This window comes from Columba livia, chromosome 2 (genome assembly GCF_036013475.1).
Source record: "Columba livia isolate bColLiv1 breed racing homer chromosome 2, bColLiv1.pat.W.v2, whole genome shotgun sequence".
Lineage (NCBI taxonomy): Eukaryota > Metazoa > Chordata > Aves > Columbiformes > Columbidae > Columba > Columba livia.
Genome location: NC_088603.1, coordinates 24,571,002 through 24,595,660, shown reverse-complemented (window position 1 = coordinate 24,595,660; position 24,659 = coordinate 24,571,002). Strand labels below are relative to the sequence as shown.

At 38.5% G+C, this 24,659-nt stretch overlaps 1 protein-coding gene across 2 annotated transcripts in view; it reads right to left on the bottom strand.

The window, feature by feature from the left end:
- Positions 1–9,320: 9,320 nt before the first annotated feature.
- LOC102083614 (pituitary tumor-transforming gene 1 protein-interacting protein) overlaps positions 9,321–24,659 on the bottom strand; it is a 28,787-nt gene continuing 13,448 nt past the window's right edge. For both annotated transcript variants that reach the window (XM_065051028.1, XM_021290916.2), the window contains exons 5-7: positions 22,153–22,221; positions 17,624–17,670; positions 9,321–10,925 (exon numbers count right to left, since the gene is read on the bottom strand). In XM_065051028.1, coding sequence (XP_064907100.1) covers positions 10,876–10,925; positions 17,624–17,670; positions 22,153–22,221 — 166 coding nt within the window. In that variant the 3' untranslated portion in view covers positions 9,321–10,875. The remainder of the gene's footprint in view (positions 10,926–17,623; positions 17,671–22,152; positions 22,222–24,659) is intronic.

Here is a 24,659-nt window from a genome sequence, read left to right as displayed (position 1 = left end):
AGGTTTATGGCTCCTTTTTTTGCTTCACATCCTAGTCTAATTTTGTACTCCTTCAAATGACAGTTCCTTTGTGATAGTCATTTAAGAAAAGTAATAACCAGTGCAATGATTAAAACCAACACTGTAGAACTATTACATCATATTCAGGATCCAAGTCCATCACAGGACTGTCTGATCACCAGAGCTGGTGCTGTCTAGCCTGGGGGCATTAAATACCTTCTCTACCCTGGGGGCACTAAATACCTTCTCTACCCTGGGGGCACTAAATACCTTCTCTAATTTATTTTCCTGTATTTGCAGGGATTATATAGTCATGCTTTCCAGAGTTAAAATATTTCCTTTTGAAAGAAAAATCATTCCTTGTGAATTAAAATTAAACCAGCACCGCGCTTTCCTTCAAATGGCCGAACTCCCCAGGGAGAGAGGCCAGGCCCAGTGTGGGCCGCTGCAGCCCCCGTATGGCTGCATGCTCTGTCCTCCCCCTGAACCAGCAGCAGGCTGCTGTGCCAGCCCCAGGAACCACTCAGGGAATGGATTCCCCCAAAAATTAATGCCCGCCCCCGGTGGCTGATTTTCAGGCAGCTGAGGGCTCTGCACTGAGGTACCACATGGCCTCTTCTGCTGCTGATACTGCGGAGAGAGAGGAGGGCAGAGCAGGGAGTGCTTGTTAATAATAGGCGTGCTGATAAACTTGGAATGGTTTAAGACAAAACAATATAGAAAGTGGCAAAAGGAGAACACTTTCCCAAGGTCAATATGTGGCAGAACTTACCCTGGAGTATAGGTAAGCAAATGGATCTGAAAGGTTTCATTTACTCACCTCTTGCTCCTCAGTAGCTTATAAATAAATGATAGATTCAGAGAAGAAATCGAGCAAGTTGCCAAATCCAGGAATATATGTCTGAAAACATTGCTGAATCCATGTATTCTTCCAAATAAAAGCAAAGAGATTTCTATCTTCCACTATCTAAATCTGATTTATAATACACTTTAACAAAGGGTCTAGACATATTTTAAACATTATGCAAACATGAAAATGAGTGCCTAAATTCTTGTAATTCTTTGTGTTCTTTTTAATTCCAGCCTGAGAATTAGACAGATAACATACTGTATAGATAACATTTTAATTTATTCATTATATTCTGATAATTTTTTGTATAGTGAATTAAATTAATAAACTGGTCATAGTCCTTTGAAGTTCAATTTAGAAAGTACCATATCTGCATGTAATAAACCCCATGTATCTATCCTCCTTCTTCTACTATCATGTCTAGTCACTACTATTAAAAGCTTTTTTAAATATTCCTTTGCTTCATTTAATAGGGATTTTTACAATATCATTACACATTCTAATTGGGTGATAAGGGTTTTCGTGCCATCCATAGAAATACAGGGTGACTAAATGGAACTCTTACAAGTTATTTTAAAAGAAATTAGCGAAAAGGACAGTGACATTTTTACACACACACAGAGTGATGAAATCCAGAGTTAAGAATTAGGCGGGCTTGGCACAGTGCGCTGCAGCCCAGAGCAAAGCCCCTGAGCAAAGTACGGCTGGTCTAGGGAAATCAACCCACCAAAAAGGGGATTCTCCAAAGCCCCTCTAGGAACAAGGTTTTATACTATCCCTTACTCTTATCTTTTCAGATTTGAAAAGCAAAAAGCCCTTGTGCTAGAGGATTTTCTGCACTCAACCGTTTTACTGCCAGTTTTGGAATACCATCATTCTGGGCAGCTTTGGCTCACCTTCATATTCTACATTTGATGAGGAGACTCGTTCAGCACTGGGGCAGCCTTGAATACTCTCCTTTGTCAGTTTTGTGGCCCTATGTTCGAGACTTAGACACAATCTTAACGTGACATAGACGCCCATAGGTAAGTGTGATAAGCTGCAGGAAACAATTTATTAGCACCTCTGGGCAACGTCAAGCACATTACAGTTTGATGAAGCTGGTGCTTCTGATATCCCTAGAAGGCAGATGTTTAATAAAGACAATAGTGATCATGGCTGAGGGGTTCTGCCTTATGCAGATATCGCTATTTATCCATTTGTTTTCCTCAGAGATGGGAACAACAGTAACAAACTAATTTTTATAACAGCAAAATTAGAAATTAGCTTGGATCCTAACTACTTCCATAATTTGGGTATATGGGAGGTATTTGCCCCTTAGAAGCCACAGTCCAGCTGATCCCACTGACTCAAATTCACCATAACAACCTACACCAAGTTTTGGTCTCCTGTAAATCAACCTAATGTCCAGGACCAAGCCGAGCACTGAAATGAAGTGTGTGTTTCAGCAGAAGCAGGAGCTAATCAGAGCATACAGTTAGCCATGACTCCAGTACCCCAGGACAGATATTTAGCCTTCTTTTAAAAAAATATCTTCCTAAATGTTTTTATTCTGTGTTGTTCAGGTATAAAGCTCCCATTCCATATGTATAACAGCACATTAAGAAGTAAAAAATTAGCCCTGATAGGGGATTTCTGAAAGTGCCTCTAGTGCTATTTTGAATATTAACAATATATATTAACTATATGAATGTATATTAATCTATATTAATGAACAAGGAGAAAAGTGCAAAGCAAAATAGAAATCTCTGAGAATAGTGAGATATTTGATTTTGGTTACAGTGTCTTCTGGACTCTTTTGCTGCCACCCTGGGAGAGCTCACATTAGCTCTTCTGGCCCAAGTCTCCATCAGCACAACTCCTATCAACTCATTTCTTTCCAGCATGGTCTCTGCAGCTGCCTTCACATGCAGAAATACACATGTGAACATGTCTTAGTCTTAACAAAGTCTGTCATCTTGGAGACATTCAGCTGTGAAACACCACAGAAAAACAGAAGAGGTGGAAGATCACAGCTTGTAGAAATCGATGGTATACGGATAAATAGATTAAATTCTTGAACATACATGGCAGAAAATTCAAGTTCAGCACAACTGAGAAGATTACTTACGTCTTAGAAGGTAAAAGCTGTGAAGGTATCCAAGTACATCCTGAGAAGGGATGTTTCTCAAGATCTGAAGCAAACTTTCAGAATAAATGGGAGATAAGAGGTCCTTGCGGCAGACAGGAAGAATTTCAAGGCTCTTATTAGATAAACAGGAAGCAAATAAATAGCTGTAATAAGTGACAAACGGAATGGGAAAGGTGATGCGGGAAAAAAAAGTAGAAGTTACAGCAGATTATGAAGTCGTCTATGTTTTGCAGAATGCTTCCTGGTCTTCGGCACTGACTTCTGCCCTCCCAAGAGTTTCTCACCAGTGAGTGTTATTCTGACCTGCGTAGGCTGAGATTAGCTCTGGCTGTCCGCACAGTGGAATGGATCATCTGCAACTCTTACACACGTGGCTTCAGACAGGAGGAATGGGAAGCAGCCTTGAAAATACAAGCAGTTCTCTCCTGGGTCAGATCAAAGGTCCCTTTGGCCAGTGTTCATCTTGCCTGGGGACATTCAGGAGGCTGACACTGCTGTGCCGACATCTGGATCTTTGCAAAACTCTGGCAAACAATTATCTGTGAGGGGAAAAATGAGTGATATAACTGAGACCGTGAAGTCTAAAACTCAGAAAGAAGTAGTCCCTCCTAATGCACAGTACCTGAGCTCTGCTGGTGGGTCTGCACTTGGCACTACAGCTGTGTGGAGGCAGGAATGAGCCATCCCTTCACTAGCTTGCCCAGAAATGCAAGCACGACAAAATTAAGCCATGCAGATGCCCACATGCTTCCTCTTGCTCTGTAACTGCCGTGAAAGAAGTGTAGCTGTACCCACAACCTGCGTCCCAAAAATGAGCAGAAGCAAAGGGAAGCCTTTGTCCTGCTGGTTCTGGCCATGTGCTGTTCAAATAAAGCTTCAAAGCAGTTCACTGGTCTGTTGAAACTGTCAGCTCTGCCACAAAACATGCTTTTTAAAATAAGCTACTCAGTACTTGTAAATTAATTAGAAGTCTATGGTAAAAGGAATTGCATTTAAGGAGAAAATGCAAACTCTGCAGTCCATTCCCCTCACACCATTCCTGAGCCTCAATTTTATTAACAATGTCATAGGGCCTGTGAAGATGACTAGCTGTCCAGGAGCTTGTATAATTCACCTTTGAACCTTCAGGCACTGTCTCTTTAGCCCCACAGCAGCTGGCTCCAGAAGCACTTTATCTATTTCAAACTCATCTCTTACTAGTTTCATTGAGTGTGTTCTAGTGCTGGTAATGTGGGATTAAAGTTCTGTACTCGCCTTACACACCACCTTGATTTCTGTAAACTTCGCTTATCTCTCTCCCTTCGGTTTGAGAAGCTCCAGCCCTTCAGGGTCTCCTCATGAAGCAAAAGGTCTAATGTAGCAAGAAACTGACACCCCTTCATCCCCCTCCTGACACTCAGTATTCTGTTAGGGTTTTTTTGACTGCCATATGATTTCAGACAATTGCCAGTGATGACTCTCAGATCTTTCTCCTGAGCTGCATCACACAAGCGTAGTATTTTTCCTCCGCTACATTACTTTACATTTTTCTATGCTGAGGTTCATCTGCCCACCTACTCAGTTTTGTGAGGTCTTGCACAGACTTCCTCACCACTGGTCCTGCATTATCATCAGCAGACTTGGAGATGTCACTGTGGACCCCCTTCTCTTGGTCAGCACGAGGCATAGTGCCTATCCTTGGGATACCCTACAGCTCATTCATCACCATTCTGAAAAATTATTTGCTCTCTATCCTTTAACAAGCTTTCAGACAAAGTTTGTTCTTATAATCACAGAATACCTTGTGCTGGAAGGGACCTTCAAAGCTCATCCAGTCCAACCCCCCTGCCATGAGCAGGGACATCTTCAACTAGATCAGGTTGCTCAGAGCCCCATCCGGCCTGGCCTTAAATCTCTCCAGGGATGAGGCATCTACCACCTCCATGGGCAACCCGGGCCACTATGGTACCACCCTCATAAAAAAATTTCTTCCTCATGTCTAACCTTAATCTTCCCTCCTTTAGTTTAAAACCATCACCCCTTATCCTAGCAAAACAGGCCCTGCTAAAAAGTCTGTCCCCATATTTCTTATAGGCCCCTTTTAAGTACTGGAAGAACACAATTCCTCAGTAACCTCTGGTGTGCAGTGTTGTCAAAGGTTTTTTGAAAATCCAGCTGTATCATTCTCAATAGACTGATTTTACCTGTGTTCACCAGCACCTTCCTAGAACTCCAGGAGGTCAGGAAGACAGGATTTCCCTTTGCAGATGCCATGGGAGCTCTTTTCCACACCAATCTCATTTGTCCAGTGTTTAACTGATCTGAATTCACTCTGTGGTGATGTAGATTAGTGGTATTTCACGAATATACAGGAAGAAGCCTGCAGCATTAAAGAAAAACTTTGGTACTTCTGCAATGCAATAGGTAAAATCGTTACCTTGGAAATTAACACTGCATCTTGAAAAGTTGCAAACCTTGTTCTGCCAGGGTTGAGGACTTGAGAGGTCATCCGGTTATAGGAAATGCCAAGTTCATATGAAGGAAAAAGTAGTAATGAAAGGAAGTAATGGGAGCTAGAAGGACATTGTCTTTGAGGACAAGAGCAGTGTGTGTGAGAGATTCCTGAACTGATGCACCGGAAATAAGTAACTAGGGCTGGTCTGAGAACACCAAGTGCCTGATTCTATTTCAAGCCAGGTGACAAGTAGTGGTATAAGAAAGGTTGTCCTTGAGATGCAGGTCAGAGACATAGTTAGCTTAGAAACTGTGACAGAAACAGTGCTGTGAAAATCCACCTCAACTTGGAGTAATTAAAAATTTTCTAATCCTTTTTGCTACGTTGCTACTTGACAGCTCCTTGCACAGATTGGACTGAAGGTCAAAGTTAAAAAACAAAACCAAACATGTTTGTGGACCAACTGCAAATAACTTTATCTTCATCCTGCATCTTACTTCATCATGTTAATACACAAACAGATTCAAGCTTACATGGTTCTCAAAGTGACTTTGCTGTTACCCATTTATCTGCCACACAAGCACTTGACTCAAAGTGACAGCTCAAAAGCTCTGCCCTCTATTACTTTTCCTTGTTGAGAAGCAATTGCTATATCAGCACGAGAAAAGCCACTCCAACATTTGATTAATAATATATACTGATGGTAGAGACATTCAATCAGAAGACTGATAAACTTGTTAAGCTGCTGAAATCCACTAGCAATTTCTCTAGGTCTAGACTTAACTTCCACCCTTCCCACTTTATGGAAGCTCAGCTAAGACACCACTAAATAGTTTATTTGGAAACTGTCAGAGTGGTCAGGAAAGCTTGCAATTTTCAGCCAGCCTTCCTATAAACAGAAGCCTGGTTATTGATACAGTAAGTGAATCAACCTGGGAATGCTCAATATTGCAATATAAACTGTGTATTTCAATTTCTATTGTAAATGACAGGACATAATTTAAAAGCAAAGCTCATCAGATGTGCAAAAGAAAACACCTTGTTTTTAACCACTGCTCTATCATCTCCCCACTACCTATTCCTTTTTGCCTCCCTTCACAACTTTTCCTGCTCATGGATGGTTTGGCTCATTCACTGCTTGCACATTGCACCTTCACCATGGCTTAACGAAGCAGCAAAGAGGCAGAGTGGAACAAATAATTTTGTTCTCTTCTCTGATATTTAATATCTGTTGTATGAACTCAGCATCAGAAAAGAAAGCAGAGACTGTTTTGATAACTAAAGTGCGTTGTTGAGGACAAATGCTCTTGAACTCACACATAACCAGAGATACATAATGAGGACGTGCAATTGCTGCCAACTTTACCATCTCCCCAGGCTACTGACCTCCCAACTCCCACCCTGATCATCTCTCCATCATCTTCCCTCTGAATATCCTTTTTCCTCTTCATTCTGTCCCCGTTCAGCCTCTGACACTCAGAAGAGGGAAGAGAAGAACAGCATAATGGCTGACTCTATCTCACTTCTTACTGGGCCAACAAAAAAAAATCTCAACTGCAGGTTCAGCTGGGGGCACTGCCAAGTCAGAGCCACCCTTCAGGCACATAAGTGGTATAATCATATATAGTTTGGGTTGGAAGGGACCTTTGAAGCTCATCTAGTCCAACCCCCTGCAATGCACAGGGACATCTTCAACTAGACCAGGTTGCTCAGAGCCCCATCCAGCCTGGCCTTGAATGTCTCCAGGGATGGGGCATCTACCACCTCTCTGGGCAACCTGGGCCAGTGTTTTACCACTTCATTGTAAAAGATTTCTTCCTCACCTAAGGAATGGCAGTTTGGTATACTGATTCTTTGAAAGGATAGATCATGAAAACTATGTCTGAAACAAAGATACTGTAGGAAAAAAAAAACACCAGAAAATTGACTGTTTTTCAAAATGTCTGCTTAATCAAATAACAATAAAGCAGACCATGGTGTAAACAACTTAATGGACTCATCATCAAATCCAGTATTTCAGAAGTGGCAACAAATATGTTCCTGTATTAAGGTAAAACAGCATGCTTCAATCTATTAAAATTCTCTTTACATACATAAATTACACTCAGCAACATTGCCCTTAAAACTGACCCACCGAGGTTTCAGTACTGGAAGTTCTGTTGAAAGGTAAACACACATTTTAAGTTTCTCACTTCTGAGACTGTTTTTCTTTTCAGATAGCAAAACCTTCACTACTAAAATTAACAAGCAAAACCCACTAAAATAGAAAGTGTAAAGGCAGAGGAAAGGGAGAATAGAGTGTGAATGAAATGGAAGTCTGACAAAAACAGATTATTAGCAGAGGTATTATGGCTCTCAGGCTTAGGTTACACCATTTTCCTACTTTAGTTTTGTTTATATATTGCATCCCTTCTATCTGTTGAAAAAGCATGAAGGAGGGGAAGCTTATACTGAAAATGCTAAATGCCTTTGTTCACACACTTGAGAACCAAAGATAACATGTTAACTTTTTCTACAGTTGTTTTCCCAATTACTTGTGGCTACACTGAAATACAAAAACTAGCAACCTTTCTATTTATAAGCCAAATCCAGTATTTCTGTAAAAATAGGAGATACTGACACACAGGAAAGCAGAGAAAGCTGCAATTAATATACTGAAATAAGGATATTTTCCATCCAATTAATTGCTCCAATGAACACAGCAAAAAAGGGTTGAGTAATCTAAAAAGTCTGGGGATTGTTTGGGGATTTTTGGATTTTGTATTAAGCTTAAAGGCTGCTGTCCATGATAGTCAAATTAACAGCCTTCTCTAACTGTGTAAGTAAAACTATAGAATATTAGAGGTCCATCTTGACATTTTGTATAAATTATAGCCCACACTACAAAGTTAAGGTCTAGTATATGGTAAGTCAGGTAAAGATAACTTTGCCCACAACTGTACCTTGGGAATGCCAAGCTAACACAGTGTATAAGATTGCACAGAACCACTCAACCTTCTCTTTAGATGTAACACAACTATTCTGCAGCAATGCAGCACCCATTCTGTATTCTCAAACTATTTTATTCAAGTACTTCACTATTGTTGAACTTGCAAAAAAGGTTGTCCCTCCTCCCCCTTTTGTTAGAATACATGACAGCCCTTCACATACTGTAACAGGTGTTGAAAAATGCTTTTCTATTAAGTCAGGAATGTCACTCCTTGGGTTGTGAGACAGCAGACAGAACTTCTTTTTTGCCAAAGTTATCTCCAGGGAAAACCATCAGCATGTTTTATTTCCACACTATCAACTCACTCTTATCACAGATCATCATTCTTCAGAGACAGCCATCTGAATAATACTTCAGGACAGCCATCTGAATAATACTTCAGACTTGACAGGAGCTGACAGATGAAGAAACATATATATATATGTGTATATATACATATATATATATATATATATATATATATATGTAAAAATCAGTGCCTACTAATAAAGTGCTGAATAGGAGTTAAGAAAGAATGAGGGGAAAAAAGGAAAACTGGACCATCAGTCCATTAACAGTGGTTGCAGTACAGATTCAGGAACTGGGAAACATTTTTATATAAACTCCTGAGAACTGTATACAGAGGTACGAAAACTGTTCACAGAGGTATATCCAGTGAAAGAATGGAAGTGAACACTGTTCAAAATCAGCACTAAAGCCAAAGCAGAGGCAGGTTCTTTGGCTCTGGAAGGAAAGGCAATCCACCCCATCACCCACAGGCAAGATTTAATTCCCACCACACCTATGTGCTGTTAAGATGTTATTCTTCTGTCAGAAAAACAGCAAAAGCAAAAATGCATCCTTTCCCTTCTCCCAAACTCATAACTGATCACTTCTTTTAAACCAAGTTAATCTAAAAGTATACAGAACAACAGAACCAAATTAAAGTGTTTATTTTAGGAACATTGATAAAAATAACACATCTTCAATATTATACATCGGTTTACTGGATAATATACAGCAATGGAAGTTATTTAAACTGTACAGAATAAATGGGTACTTGCATTAGACTAGCAGGAAGAGCTCTTTGCTTGTTGCATCATACTGGTAAGCTAGTAAAAATGCTTAATGAAACACTGCTATGGAAAGACAGAGGAAATAAATCACATTATAGAAATACCAAAAGAACAATCAAAAGTTAAAAAAAATACTGCTTTCTTACTGTACTGGAGTTGGATGAGATGGAGGTAACTCTCTTCACAGCAGCCCAAATGGTGCTTCGCTTTGGCTTTGTGTCTAGAACAGTGCTGGTAACACACCCCTGCTTTGGCTCTTGCTGCAGTGCTTGCACAGCCTCAAGGTTTCATCTCTCCCCACTCCACCCACTTCAGCAAGTAGGCCAGGGGTGGGCAAGATGAGGGGACACAGTTGGGACATCTTGCCAGAACGGACCAAAGGGATACTCCAGGCCATATAACATCATGCTCAGCAACAAAAACTGGGAAGAGGGTGGGCAGAGGTCTGCTTCTGGGGGGGTGGCCACTGCCTATGCATCACTTTTTCCCCCTACCGTCTTTTTCTTCACTTATTAAACTGTCTTGATCCCCACACCCAAGAGTTCTCACTTTTGCTGTTCCCATTCTGCCCTCCATCCCACTGCAGGGAGGGAGGGAACAGCTGGGTGGTGCTGAGCTGCTGGCCAGGGTCAACCCTGGTAAACTGAAGGATCTCTTTTTTTTTTGTTAATTATACATTAAGCTTACCAGAAGAAAGTGTTCACACAAGCTGTTTCTTGTAAATGTAGGTTTGTGTGCCTACATTTAAGTTCAAGAATGACCTTCTTCCAATTTGCAAACAGAAATAATTTCTTTCTCACATCAGTGATACATCCAAAGTACACCTTAACATTTCCACAACTGAGCTGCATTATTCAAAGACAAGTATGCTCCTCTCAACGCTCAGACATTAAACTCTTGAAGATCTTTTTCCAGAGGGGCTAAAACTCCACCCAGTTCTTACTATGGTAGTACGTAAGAATGGGCCTGGTGTATTTTCTCATCAGTACCAACATCAGCTATTTCTGCTGTGTGAAGCTGTGCTTCCCTGTTGCCTTTTATTTTTAATCAAACAAATATAAAGCAAGGAAAAAACTTCAAGATATCTTATTCAGTTAAGGCTGAATTCAAACACATGATTGCAACTACAAGTCATCTACATCAAATAAAGAAACACAGTTTCAAGATAAGGAAAGATACTATTTCACAATTAAATGTCACCATAAAATACAGAAACCGTTTCAACAACCAAAAGCATTTATAAAAAAATTACTTCTATATACGTAGATGATAGAAATTTATATTTCATGAAGTCTTTATCTACCCCTAGTTTTACAACCAGGAAAACAAAAATCTTTGCAGAAAAGAGCCCAAAAGGCAAATGAAAACAATCTTTCTGTATTCAGGAGTTACAGCTCTAGTGGAAGGTGCTCAGCTTTATTCATTCTCAAATCTGCTGTATGGATTATCAGAATCCTGGAGAAGACCTGCAAAACAAAACAGGACTACATTTACCATTTTCTCACCAGTATTATATAAAAACCTTGAATTATTGACCTTACTTTAATAGATACTCCAAATAACAGAACCAAAAGGCAATTCTTGTCTTGCAATAGTTCCTCTATTACTCAAACACTCAAGCATAATAATAATTTGAAAGTGTTCTTAAGTACTCTTATTTCTCAGACTATTACAATGAATAGGTATTTCATTATTTCACAGAGAGCATTTCTCTATGAAAAATTTTTATGGAAAAAGCATTCTCATTTGTGAGGTATACCCTACAAGATGCATTTACAAGAGAGTCAAATCTACAAGAATCTAAGGACACAGATGCCTCAGAAGAACAGATTCAGACTGGTCAATTAATAAATTCAAGTTACTATAAGATCATCCTTTTAAAATGTAGGATGCTGCTATTTTGATTTAGTTCTACTTTGATTATTCAGAATTATCTGTCACATTCAGTCACTCACAGCATTTCTGCAGCAAGACAATCTCCAAGAGCAAATGAAGATCACTTCTACATGTACTAAAATCTCTGAGGACCAGAACAAGAGCATCACTTAACCCAGGCTGCAGTATGTTTCCATTATGAAGTTTCCCAATTATTTTTACCAGAATACTGTCACAGAACACATTGCAAAGCCATCCAATTACACCAAGTGTTTGGATGTGCATAACATCTTCTGTAAGGGCTGGTTGAGCAATCGCTGTTCCATATAGCAATTATTTCAAAGAGACTGCAAACCACACACCAGATTTGGGCTAGGCAGAAGTGCATGCTGAAAATAAAGGAGTCCCATGAGAGTCTATAGCTTGATCTTTTGTTGTGAAGGAACAGAACCATTACCGCTCTCTTTTCTACCAAGATTTTCACACTGATGCCTGGCAAGCCTGGACTCTTCTCTAGCTCATTTGTTCAGGACACAGAGAAGACAGCTAAGCCAGACAACCTCCATTCACATGTTCAGCTTCACAACAGTGGAAGAGAAAGACTATACTGCCCATTCAAACCTTGTAAGAACTCCCCTCATACCTCTTCATACCACACACCTCTGTTCCACATGCACCTGCACACAGATATCGAACACCCACTGTTCTGCCAGAAAGCTAAAAGCTGATGGCACTGAAAGCAGACTGCACTTTTGTCTACCTTGCTGCAGTAGTTGCACTTCTTTCGAACTGCCACATAATTTTAAGATGTCAATCAAGAAGCACAACTGCTTAGTGCTGATTATTGTATCAGTAACTGCAACTGCCTGATAGGAAACAGCAAATATTAAGGAATAAGTAAGAAAAAAAATCCTATAATTACTGAAATTGACAAGATTACAAGCAGTAATTTTGTAAAAAGTTAAAATCAAAACCAGCCCTCATACATAATAGCCCTTACTTATGGGCAAGCCAGTCACTTTTATAAAGTTTCAGCCAGGTAACATGAAATACAGTCTGTTTACCTGGTGTAGAACCTTGCATCAAATTACTACCCCTTTCTGTAATTGCTTTAAAAAAATAAGCTTTTAAGCATTTGTGCAATAAGAATACGGTTAATGACAACATTGTCAAGAATTATCTACAATATTGTGAGTTCTTGAAATTTGTATATTTTTTAAACTTTTAGAAAGCAGTTATTCTCAAATTTTAATCTTACCTTCCATGCATTTAAACAAAACCTGTAATATCTGTTAAATCTAATCTAGCTGACAAGTAAGCTACTACATAATAAAGAGCTCTTACCCTTGGCCTACTATTAAGCACTTTCAGCTAACAGTCCTGCATTAAAGTAATCCCAACCCAAATCCAGAGAAGAAACATGTATTCTATTTCTAGAAAACCACCAATTCCTCCTTCCTCCAGACACATTAATACTTTGGCAGCTAGAATCTATGGATCCTTACATATTTTGTTACCCAAAAGACAACTGAGTAGTCCAATTTTCAAAATTTTTGCAGGACTTGCAGATTTCAGCCCTTCCAAATAAAAAAATGCATCTAACACAACATTTGCAGAAAATCAACAGCACTAGAAATTATGCAGTGTCAATTGCAATAAAAATGTTAAACTCCCCGCGCTCATTAAGTTCCACTTAGAAATCAAAGCACCAAACTTCAAAAAATTCTCCACAAATTGGCAGGAGGTAGATCAGATTCCCTGACAAAATTACCTTAGGTTGCATATTTCTCTCTATACAGTCTGACAAACACTTATTATGTCTTTCTTGTGTTTCATTTATGACACAGACTTGACACTTCATAGCTCAGAAAGTAGCACTGTAAAACTCCAGACATTTTTCTTACAGTTTAAACAGCTGAAAACCAATGGAAATTATGTTCTAATCCAGCAATGTTCATTTCAAATTCATCAGAGTATGGTATAAGACTCTTGATAAGCTTTTCCTATACCTCTCTGAGGAGCAAATACACTTATCTGCCCCTCCACCAAAACTCAGCCAAAGCCATTTTAGATAACTAGTCCCTATTTTTACTCATTACTGCAAACACCACTCCCAGTAGTACTTGCTTTAATATTATTGATTATGCCTAACAAACAGATATAATTACCACCAGACATCGGTATATTGTAACTTAAAGTTCTGATCCATTTTATTGCACAATAGTGAACAAAACAGAACTTCAGAAATTCATCTCCCAGTAAAGAAAGTACTGCAAGAGAAATGGCAAGCTCTCCTTCCAAATGAGGATAGCCACAGAGGCTACAATATCTGATAAACCTTGCTCTCAAATCTGCATCCAGGCCTTAAATTCTTTTATCCTCAGCATTCTAAGTACATCATAAGATTACATTAACTGAGAGGAGGGAGACAGCAGCTCATCACTTGCAACAATTCTTATTCAAGTTGTATCAGGCTCCAGTAAGTGGACAAAAACAATCTAGAGAGACATAAAAAAAAGAGGATCATGACAAAAAGCTCCTGTCAGCTGCCACAGCTGCTCTTCACCATGACACTCAAGAGGAGCTGCAAGTCTGTGCTAATTAAATAGCATGTCTGGTTCAACTAAAGCTCATGTGCTGCCTTGAACCAGACATGAGTTGTCTCTCTTGACTGTTTCCCATTTGACATGAGAGCAACTCCCCAACTTGTAATTTACATTTACAGGTTCAGAGAAGCTAGATGTTTGTAAGCTCAAGAGTCTTGTTTGCAGTAACTCCATTACATGTTACTGCTGAACCTGAATATTGACACACAGGACACTTACAAAAATTTCTAACATCTTACTTCTATTTACCTTCATTTTGAGGTTAATATTTGACCTACTTAGCAGTATTTTAGAAACATTCAAATTTTAAAGGTATAGTGGTCAAGTGGCCTTTCATTAGCTTGTATGAAGTAGTGAGGCCTCCTAACATGTGAAATGACATAACAATTGCATGAAATTAATACCTCTTTCTAGCATATTTATAATATACACTATGCTAACTACGCAGCTTCTCAGTCATTGAGATCTGACTCTCATCCCCTATCAGCACTGTCCAAAAACAGAATTAGAAAGTCAAATACTTACAAGACACTGTACATGCTGCAAAAAAATGAACTAGTTGCTATGTCTTCACCCCTTACTACACTTCTCTTTATTTTTAACCCTCAGATTAACAACTCTACTCTTTACAAACTAAAGAGCTTTAAGTGCATAGCAATAAAAGGTTTCCCTACTTTGCATTCAGAACACTAAAGAAGGTCAATAGATTCTCTATCTTGAACAGAAGGAACATTTACTGTGACAAACTACTGAATATAAAAATCAACATCTCACGTAATAAAGGAGATAGGATTACATATCATTAAAACAGCTGATCAAAACCTTTGCAGAACTGAAGCAAGTGGTATGGAAGTCCAAAATCATGAAAGGCAGTAATTTTGTAAAAATGAAGAGATAGAATCCTAGCACTAATAACAGACAAAATCCTGACATAAATAAATAATAAAGCAGCTTCTTACTGATCATACAATAGCAGCAAATTCAGCAGCAAGTAAATTGTAGTTCCTTTGTATACCATACAAGCTGTAGAAGTATTCTGAATTCTACTTTAAAATTTTCTAACAGTCAACATATAATTTGTGTAATCATATTGCATTCATATATGTGAGCAAATGAAAAATACTGTCAAATTGTGCAACAAAGAAACAATTCAAAGTGTGTATTCATGGTTGCTAAAGCTCTCTATGGCTTCCAATGCTCCCAAAGGACTGTGGCTAGAGTGACACCTGCAATGCATTATAAATGTGTAATTACCATTTAAATGGGGTAAGGAAAGCTGGTGGATGAAATGGAAAAAGGCATTCCCTCAAAGCCAACCAAATACTGAAATTTCAGGCATGATCATCATAATCTACAGAGTCAGGTTAACAAAGTCATTGTCATCCTGCCACTCATCCATGTCTACTTAACTGAGAATCCTCTCTGTAGTGCTTAAAAGTGTAAAATAACCTAGTGTCTCCACAATTATTTGCAGCAATTTTTATTATATTATGTTTAATATGCTAATATATGTATTTACTATACAGTGAAAAATGAAGACAGAAGATCCATTTGTCTGTATGTTACCAGAATGTAAACTATATAAACATCAGCAATCATACTTGGGAATTTCAGAATTTATACATATTTTCTTTTATTTTGCCTTAGTTATATATTATACACATCCTTCCAGCATGTGCCAACTATTCAAGTAAGAGATAGGTTTTACTTTAGGATAAAAATGAATTATGAGAACCCCAGTTTCAAATTGATGTATCTGACAATATAAATTAATCTTTGAATATGCAATAAAGAAAACGTCAATACCTAAACTTTATATAAAAGTTTGCTATTGAAATGTAGGTTTTCTAGTTGAATTATGATCTTTGAATATGCCTGACCCCTTATAAGAGGCTATGCCTTCTTATAACACAATGAATGTATGAACTTATTTCTAATTAAGTCATTGACAAACTAAAATGCTTCAAGTGAAGGCAAAGTGACACGAGCTCTCATGACTATGTGCAGACTACAGCTATAAGCAAGACTTGTTGAATTTGGTGTATGTATTCCAGAGGCACAGAATCACAGTTATATTCCTCTGGAAACTCAAGTACTCCAACAAGATCCAACAAAGCACTCTGCAAAGGTCTGAAAGTTAAGCACTCAGGAAAGAGAAGCGTCTTCACTAAAATGTTGGACCATCCAGAGACGACTGAACTAGTTTCACAAGCAGAACATAAAGAACACAGCCTTTTGAAACACCACTTAACCCCAACACAGTGCTTTCATACAGCAACAACTATACTGAATTCAGGACCTTGTTCACTCCTGGTAGGTGCGCTGCCTCAAGGAGATGCAAAGTTATATGTGTATCTGTACAGTGCTGCATGTTATTATGGAGACACAGCCATTCTCTTAAGTTCTTCACCAGATCTATCCCAGCAATTCAAACTTGTTGAGATTGCCACCAAGGTCTCTTCTACAGAGAAACAAACAAAATGTGTGTTGTGTTTTATGTTGTTTGGATTTTTTTTATTCTGGACTACTGTTGTCCAACGCTCAAACCAACCTCTTGAAACCAAATTGCAGTAAGGATACAAGGTTGATTATCCTATAAAACATCACAGGACTGAAGTTCATGACTGATGTATAATCTAGAAGTAATTTTTGTTAAACAACACTCTTCCTCTTGCAGCTCAAGCTTCACAGTGTATTTTTCCTCTATTCCAGCAAAGGAGCACACTTTGCAAATGTTCCCCAGGCAGAGAATTCCCTATAGAGATAGTTTGTATCACTGCTGCATCAGCCAAAGGGCAGGCTGCAGATTCATGAAGATATTCCCAGACTCTGCCAATCAGTGTGACAAGAGGATGAAAATTAACAGTTTTGAGTGACTGTTCAGACCCCTAGAATCACCTTCTCTGACATTAGTGCAATTTGCATAATAAAAAGTGCAGAACAGTTTTAGCATATCTGTCTCTGAATACACAGTACTATTAGCCCTATGAATAAATCAAATCAAAAGTGCAAGCACTGACAATCCCAGATAATAAGAACCTCCCATACGACACAGCAGGTCCTAGTGTTGTGATATGCTTCTCCTACTGGACCACAACTCAATTTAAAAACCAAGAAAAGAGAACAGTTTTAATCCATACATTAGGCTGCATCCTCCATCCTTCTCTTTCAAACTTCATTTTAAAAGTTTGCTATCTGCTATAAGAGTAGTCTGTCCTTTCTCAGTAACTGTCAGTCTACTAGCCCATTTCAACTAACTTGTTTATCAAATTCAGGAACAAAAAGAGACACACGTATCCCACCAAAACAACAACAATAAACAAACAAAAACACACACACACACAAAAAAACAAAAACAAAACAAAGCAACACAACAAAATCAGTGCTCTTACTTCAGAAGAGCCAGAAAGAACTACTTATTTTAATTTATATATTTAAATGCCCATCCCAAGCAAACACACCATCCAGTACATTGTCTCTTGCCCAGTGAGAGAGTCAGTGCAGAAAGAGAACAGGAACGTAATTACGAGATCAGGTGTTCAGGTATTCCTACATCAGTAGGAAATTGGGCTTGATTACTTCTGTTACTCATAAAGCAGCTTGTTTCTGCTGTGAATTTTAATAATAGTTAAGAAAAAGCAATCAATTTAGATACTGCATATCAAAACAAGATTACCACTTACCATATTTCTTGCGTATTTCATCATGCTTCAGTTTTCTTTCATGTTTCCTACAACAAATAAAGGCATAAGAATATTCAGCCTGTTTTGAGCTGTAAGCAAAATATGGTAACTACATGTGAAAGAGACAATAGCACTTTAAATTAGTACACAATCACAAGTTACCAAAAAAATCACATTTAGTTATATATCTTGTCTTTCTGTATACACATTATGTGTCTAAGGTTCCTACAACTTTTCACTAATCAATTATGTCAACACAATATTTTTCTTTATGCTTGCAAATATGTCTTTTGTTTTTTCTAGATAGAAGTAATGTGTCCATATATATGTACACACACACTGAGGTATTTATTTGTAGAGTCCTTAATGATTTCCAGCAGGAAACATAATTGTAAAACTTAGCTCTGAATAGTATGCTTCAGAATCCTAATTCAATATAATAATTTTGAAAAGGTAAAAGCAGTATTAATGTTTTGTTTAAGCAGTACAACAAGTGAAATCAAATCATTTCTAAAATTGATCATGGCATCCTTGCAGATAATAACTTCAAATATTGTGCTATATAAAAATCAAATGCTTCTAGTTATATTGTCTAATCATAACACACAAAAACTGTCTTGAAAACAGACTGTATCTAATATTGCCAAACTTCAATTATTCACAGAAACCAAGTATCTGACAAATCAACTTCTTCCCCTTCCTCTGTTCCCCTTTGCAAAGGTGAACGGGGACAAATAAAGTTTAAATGCAAATTATTCCATCATTCCTCAGATAATTTTCCTGTATTGCAAAGAAAACATCTATTTTGCTTAGTTTAAAAACTAAAAAAAATCTCCTACACAATTGTTTCACTAGGATGACCCATGATCTATATATTTTGAGGAAAGGATAGTCTTTGTTTTGCCAAATTATGTAACAAAAATAGACACTTTGTTGCCCCATCAAAATTCAACCCAGTTAGACAAGTCGGTCCAATTCTAATTTGCACTTATTCAGCAGAAAGCTGTTAAGCACTGACAGCTTAATTCACCAAAGATCCCATCTGGCCTGTGCACATCCCACCTCCAAACAATTCCTACTGCTAATCAGATCCTGTGTGTCCTCAGAAGCAATTATTCTGCTTCCTACCGAGCTGAACGGCTGAACTGGCTTTTCCTTCCCTGCAACTGCTCTTCTGGAAAGCATGCAGATAAAGCATGATGAGAAAAGCAAATAAGAGATACTGACTCAAAACCTTCCACTACTATTTTCCCCGAGATACCCACCTCCCTTATATCCCTTTCCATTATTCAGACCAGGCAGCACAGGAAACAAAGCAATGTGGCCACACTGCAGGAGGAGGAACTGAGGAATCAGGGTGACAAAATGAAATTCATGTAGAGGAGCAAAGTCAGGACTGAGAGGTTGAAGAGAGCTGAAAGAAGTTTACCCACCAAGGGTAACCTGACCACAGGATTCCTGCTTTCTGGTTTGGGTAAGAGGAAGACATTATATAAGGCAAGGGATCTCAGGAAGAGAATGGAGAGATTCTACTTAAAGCAGCCTTCTGTATAAAACCAGTCCTTATTTCTGTGTAGTTTTCCACAACACATTTTGACCTCAAACCATTTTTTTTTTTTTAAGTGGTGGTAGTAATGGCATGCTCTTCGCTGTTTGGCATACTGTCTGAAATAATGGACACTCACTGCTGCAGTTTCAACTGAAGTCTCAGTACTTCAGCAGTCACTCTGAATCTGCCCTGAACACAAGTACTAAGTATCTGCATAAGAAAAGTAATGGGGTGGAGGGGAGAGACAAACAAAAAACCCCACAAAACAGTCTCAAACCTCAGAAACAATTTAGAATACCTCCCCAGGTTATAAAAAAAAAAAGTCTAAAATTCTTATATTGTTTAAGTTTGAAGGGTAAAACCATTAATACTGGTGAAACACCAGAACTCTGATGGGCAGCCATGACTATATCATATCACCCATGACTAAATAAAGCAAATACAGCTTAGGTACACAACAACTGAGAAGAACCAGAGACAGTTCTGAACCGGCCCCCACTGAATCAGCCATCCAGAGGTGGCTTTACTGTACCGTTTCACATCTTACATTATGATCAACCAAAGTCACTTTACAGTCTCCCGAGTTGGCTCTGTTTCCTAATGCTACTGCTATTATTCCATCTTCTGTAAGCAAAATTCTTGGCTCTTCATGCAAGTTTCCCCCACTGCTGTAAGCCAAAAACGTATTTTTCCTGATACTAACAATTCACATCATGATTTTCCATACTTGGTTCTTCACAAGTGATCTGCAATCCTTTCTTTTTCTGCCCCCTCCCCCTTGTTCTCCCTTACCATTACAGACTACCAAATTATACTGGGCAGTTTGTCTCATAGAAGATCTCGTGGTTTTTCATGGGTTTGTCAACTTCTAACATGTATATCATGGTTTATAAATTACATAAATCCATAAATAAACAAGTGTACCAAAAATACTTACTACTTGATGCTATATTTTTAAATTATTTTTCATGTTAGAGGTGACATAAAGTAAAATAAAGGACTACAGCCATGCAATAACATACCCGTTTTCTTTCAGTATTTTTAGAAGAGAATCTGGAGGTCAGATTTTGACTGCCCCTCACTTTAAGTGCAAACTCTACATTCCACCAGTGACTGTCAACCTTCTAAGCAAAACGACAGCTAGTTTCTTCCATTTGAAAACAAGCAGAGGGCCAACGTCATTACCCCTACTCCTCATTCCAGCTGCCATTTAGGTATTCCAAAAAGACACCTCCTAAGTATTCATAACAAACCAAATTTTAACACAAACAAATGTGGAACTTACAAAGCAGACATTTACTGTGTGCCTGAAAAGCCAAAAAATGCTAGGTGCTGCAATTACCTTGAAGCTTGCGTTAATCACACAGTATGCCCTCCTTACTTTGTTTTTACCATTCCCTAACAGCATCACAGAATGAAGTTCAGGCTCATCCTTCTATTACCAACTGATCTGAAAGGCTGTACCCACAGAAGAAAAAAAATACACTAAACTGCTAGTATTCAATAGTTCTAAAACAAAATTAAAATTACAGAACAAAACTAACCATTCAAGTTTTATACTAAGTCAAGCTCTGAAAAATTCTTTCTTGTTAAGCATCCCCATTGTATCCTATTCTAATTCTTTCAATTGACAACAAGTTTAGGAATTTTGCACAAAGCTAAAGGACACATCAATTTAACCCATTACAACAAAAGCTGTTTTGCTTCCTAATATCCCAACACCTACTTCAGAGCTATAACCATTGTCAGGTTCAGGGCAAACAGTTGCTGTACTTGCTTATACAACCTGGCAGTTTAGAGTCAGCAAACAGATTTTCATGGAGTTAAGCAGTTCTCACAGATCCTGTCAGAAACATGAGCAACAGCAAGTACATCTGTAAGAGAACTCTATTGGCTCCCATTTTTGTGACCAGTCACAAATATAACATGTTTGAACAAACCAAGCATTTTTACCTATGTACCTTGTCTTGTCATGCACATTTGTAACAGAGAAACTTAATGTCTTCAAAAGCTCCACAAGGAGTCTTATCTGGAAGTATGTCTTGCTCCCTGCAGCCCCTGCTCCTACTAACAATGAATCTGAGTTCAGGAGAAAACAGCAGTGAAGGTGCCCACCTATTACTCAGCAGCTCAGTATTTAGAGAGCATAACCAAAACGTGACAAACCTAGGATCAATTTCCTTGTCAGTCTATGGGGATCCAAACCCACAGATGACAGCTCCAAGGCTAGCCTTAGTTTGGTTAGGACTCTCCTCTTGGCTTGCTGAAGCTAATCCACTGTAAATCTCCAAAACAAAGACCATGAAAGTATGATTTAAAAGCTACATTGGACTTGTACTAGGTATCATTGTTTATCCAAAGAATAATGTACGAGCCATGAAGAGTCACTGGAGAACGAAGCTACAAAAACCTGCATCTGAAGGAATGCTTTTTTCACTGAAAAGCACTGTATCACTGCTGACTCTTGCACTTCTTTCTACACTGTGGTACAGTTTTAATAGAAAGGATGGAAATGAGATCTAAGCCAAAGTCTTCCATTTCCTGAGCAAAATTCTAACAAGTATCTCACTATCAATTTCTCTACCTTTCCCAGACAGATTTTAAAAGAAAAATAAACAGTTACCAAATTAATCCAAAAAGTGGTTCTTTCCTCTGAATCCCAGCCTCTCTTAGGCATTAAGCCATGCCACAGACAAGCATCAGCCCAAGAGAGACAGGACAAGACTTCAGGCTCAGCCCTCCTGTTTGCTCTTGGCTGCCACAGTGAGCAACATACTCATTCCCTGCTCATTTATGGAAATACAGGCTCCTAATCAAATTTCCAAGTCTCACAGTAAGTCCGTTTTTGTAAAAACCTGACATTGTGAGGCCTAACTCCATAATGCCTCTTTGTTTAGTGCTCTGTGTATTCCTTAGAAGGGTAGAATACTCCTATATCACCAGGAAGTGTATAGCTATATATCAAGCTGTTAAGACTTACCTCTGAAGAGACTGAAGTCTTCGTTCCTCTCTCTTCCTAGCTAGCTGTTCCTCTTCTTCATCTGGTGTACTAAAAACATAAGGAGAAAAGGAAAGTGGAAGAAAAAGCAGTTTCAGTGCTAGGCAATCACTGTTTAGTCACTTAACTTATTTTCAAAAAGGATTTATATTCTGACCTGAGATACTTCTTCACAGCCACGTAAAATTTCATTGCTGAATAAGTATAATTGACAAATTTATGAAATTACTCTTTCATATTTCATAATATCCAAATGTTTCACCCACTGTAGTAATGTGTCCTTCAGACTCCACAAGACAATTTAAAGTGTCTACGGAACAGATTGCAGACTGTTCCAGAAGAAGGACTCCTACTTGCCATTTTCCCCACCTTAGAATAAGCATCCTGCACATGCACAGTTAAGTCCATTGTTACCCCCTGGAAGAAGATTGATGGTTCATAAACCTTCGATGCCAGAACAATTTATCTTTCCAACAACCATCACTATCCAATCTCAAGTTGCCCCCAGGAAAGCTATCTGCATGAGCTGTCTTGGCAGCTGCCTTCCCTGTTACAGAATGAGCAAGGATTTACCTGAGTGTATCAGCTGTATGGTTCTGGGAAATGCTGAGCCCACACAGGACATCTGAGCTGTGCATGTGCAGATATGCTCTAATGAACGCATGCACTTAGGCTTTGTGACCTGCCTTGGAGAAAGCTCAGCTTCACTTAACCATTAGATAGACCATATAATACTTGTAAAACTCTAAAGCATATGCCAAACTATTTGTCTCTTTTCTGACAGAATTAATGACAATTCCTCAGGATTAGTGAAAGGACACTTGCCATGCTTTTCCAGATGCTAATCATTTTTCAATACTGAATGCACTAAAGATGTTTGATATGAATATTTACAACATTAACACACCTGCTAATAGAGAAATGGATAGTTATAGTACCATCTGCAGCAATCAACATACAAGTTAAGCAAGAGTGACATCCAGTGGTTAATTATAACATGTCAAATGTTTTAACAGATAAAATTCACAGATACCAGAACTAGAAATCTGAACTCAATTTCTCTATCTGCTCAATTAGTCCATACACATCTTTGAACATCTAAGTCATTTAAATACAACCCAGTAGTTCAGAACCTGTGTAATGGCTCACATACAAGTTGTCTAGTACTTCCTTTTTGTTTCCACATAAAGAGTTAAAAAAAAATCTTGGGGAAGCTAAGCAGCAGGAAACACATGCAACAGGTCACCTTTATTAGAAAGGTATGTTAGACCCTTTTGTAAACTAATCAATCCCCCAGGAAGACTAGAAACTCCCATTCTTGGGCATCCTTCTGTAAAGCTACTTTATTGTCTTTTACCTATGCAATAGTCTTACTTCACACTGGTGTTGCAAAAATACAACCCCACCAAATGAACAAAATACTGGTATAGGGTTCAGAAAACATATTCTTCTCTACAACTAAATGCAGCATTAAATATTTTCTGTTTTCTAGACTCTTTGAAGGAATTGAGCTTTTATTCAGAATTCAGATGATCTGAAATTTGTAAAAGTGGCTGTTAAACTGAACAAGCTCAGGACAGTCTATTTAACACAGTTTCATGAATAGTTACATCTCAAGTACATGAAACTAGCCTCAAAGGTCCAAACACAGGATAAAAATAATGAACTGAAACAATGCACCAACAGTCCCAGGATTCCTGTTGTAGGGATGGGACTCAGGTGAGCCAGCTCTAACACTGATGGGGAGAGTAATGCACCTAAGTATTCTGTGTTCATGGAAGAGATAGGTGCTGGCTTCTTAAACACTGAAACCCACAGCTTAAAAATTCCCAGAAAGAGTACTGATGCTTTTGCAAAATGAGGTTGCACTTCATCTAAGTAGTCAATAAAACAGATTTAATATTACATTTCTACAAGTTTCCCTTCTTCCAATTCATTTTTTTTTTTTAAAGTTTCTTTTGTGGAAAAGAAGTCCCCAAACTGAAGAAGCAGACAGCAAAAGAATTCTTAGTAAGAATCAGTGGGTTTAAAGCCAGTAATGTATCAGGCTTCACTGTAATAATACATTCTGAATCCTCCTGAAACAAGCTGGACCCAACTCTGACAAGACCTTTCAATTCTCTGAGTGTCAGAAGATTAAGCTTGACATCCTTGGAGTTCTGGCGTAAGACGACTCAAAACTAACCCTCCATTTTTAGGATTAGATGTCAGCGTACTGATTGACAACTTAGCTACTAAAACTGAAGTCTGGCACAAATCTCTCTTTTCACAGGAATCAAGTTTTATTTGTTGGTACGTCAGCCACAGGGGGCCTACTTGGTTCTTGTGCAGAGGAAGATGGCAGATCTTACATAAAATCTAAAACAGGTCTATGCATTTTCAGGACTTATCAGCACAGGGCTAAAGAGTTATCAAATTTTGCACTAGGAGAGATTTGGTAGGTCAGTCTACCAGCAGAACAGGTGCATCCATCTTCCTCAGGGAAAAAG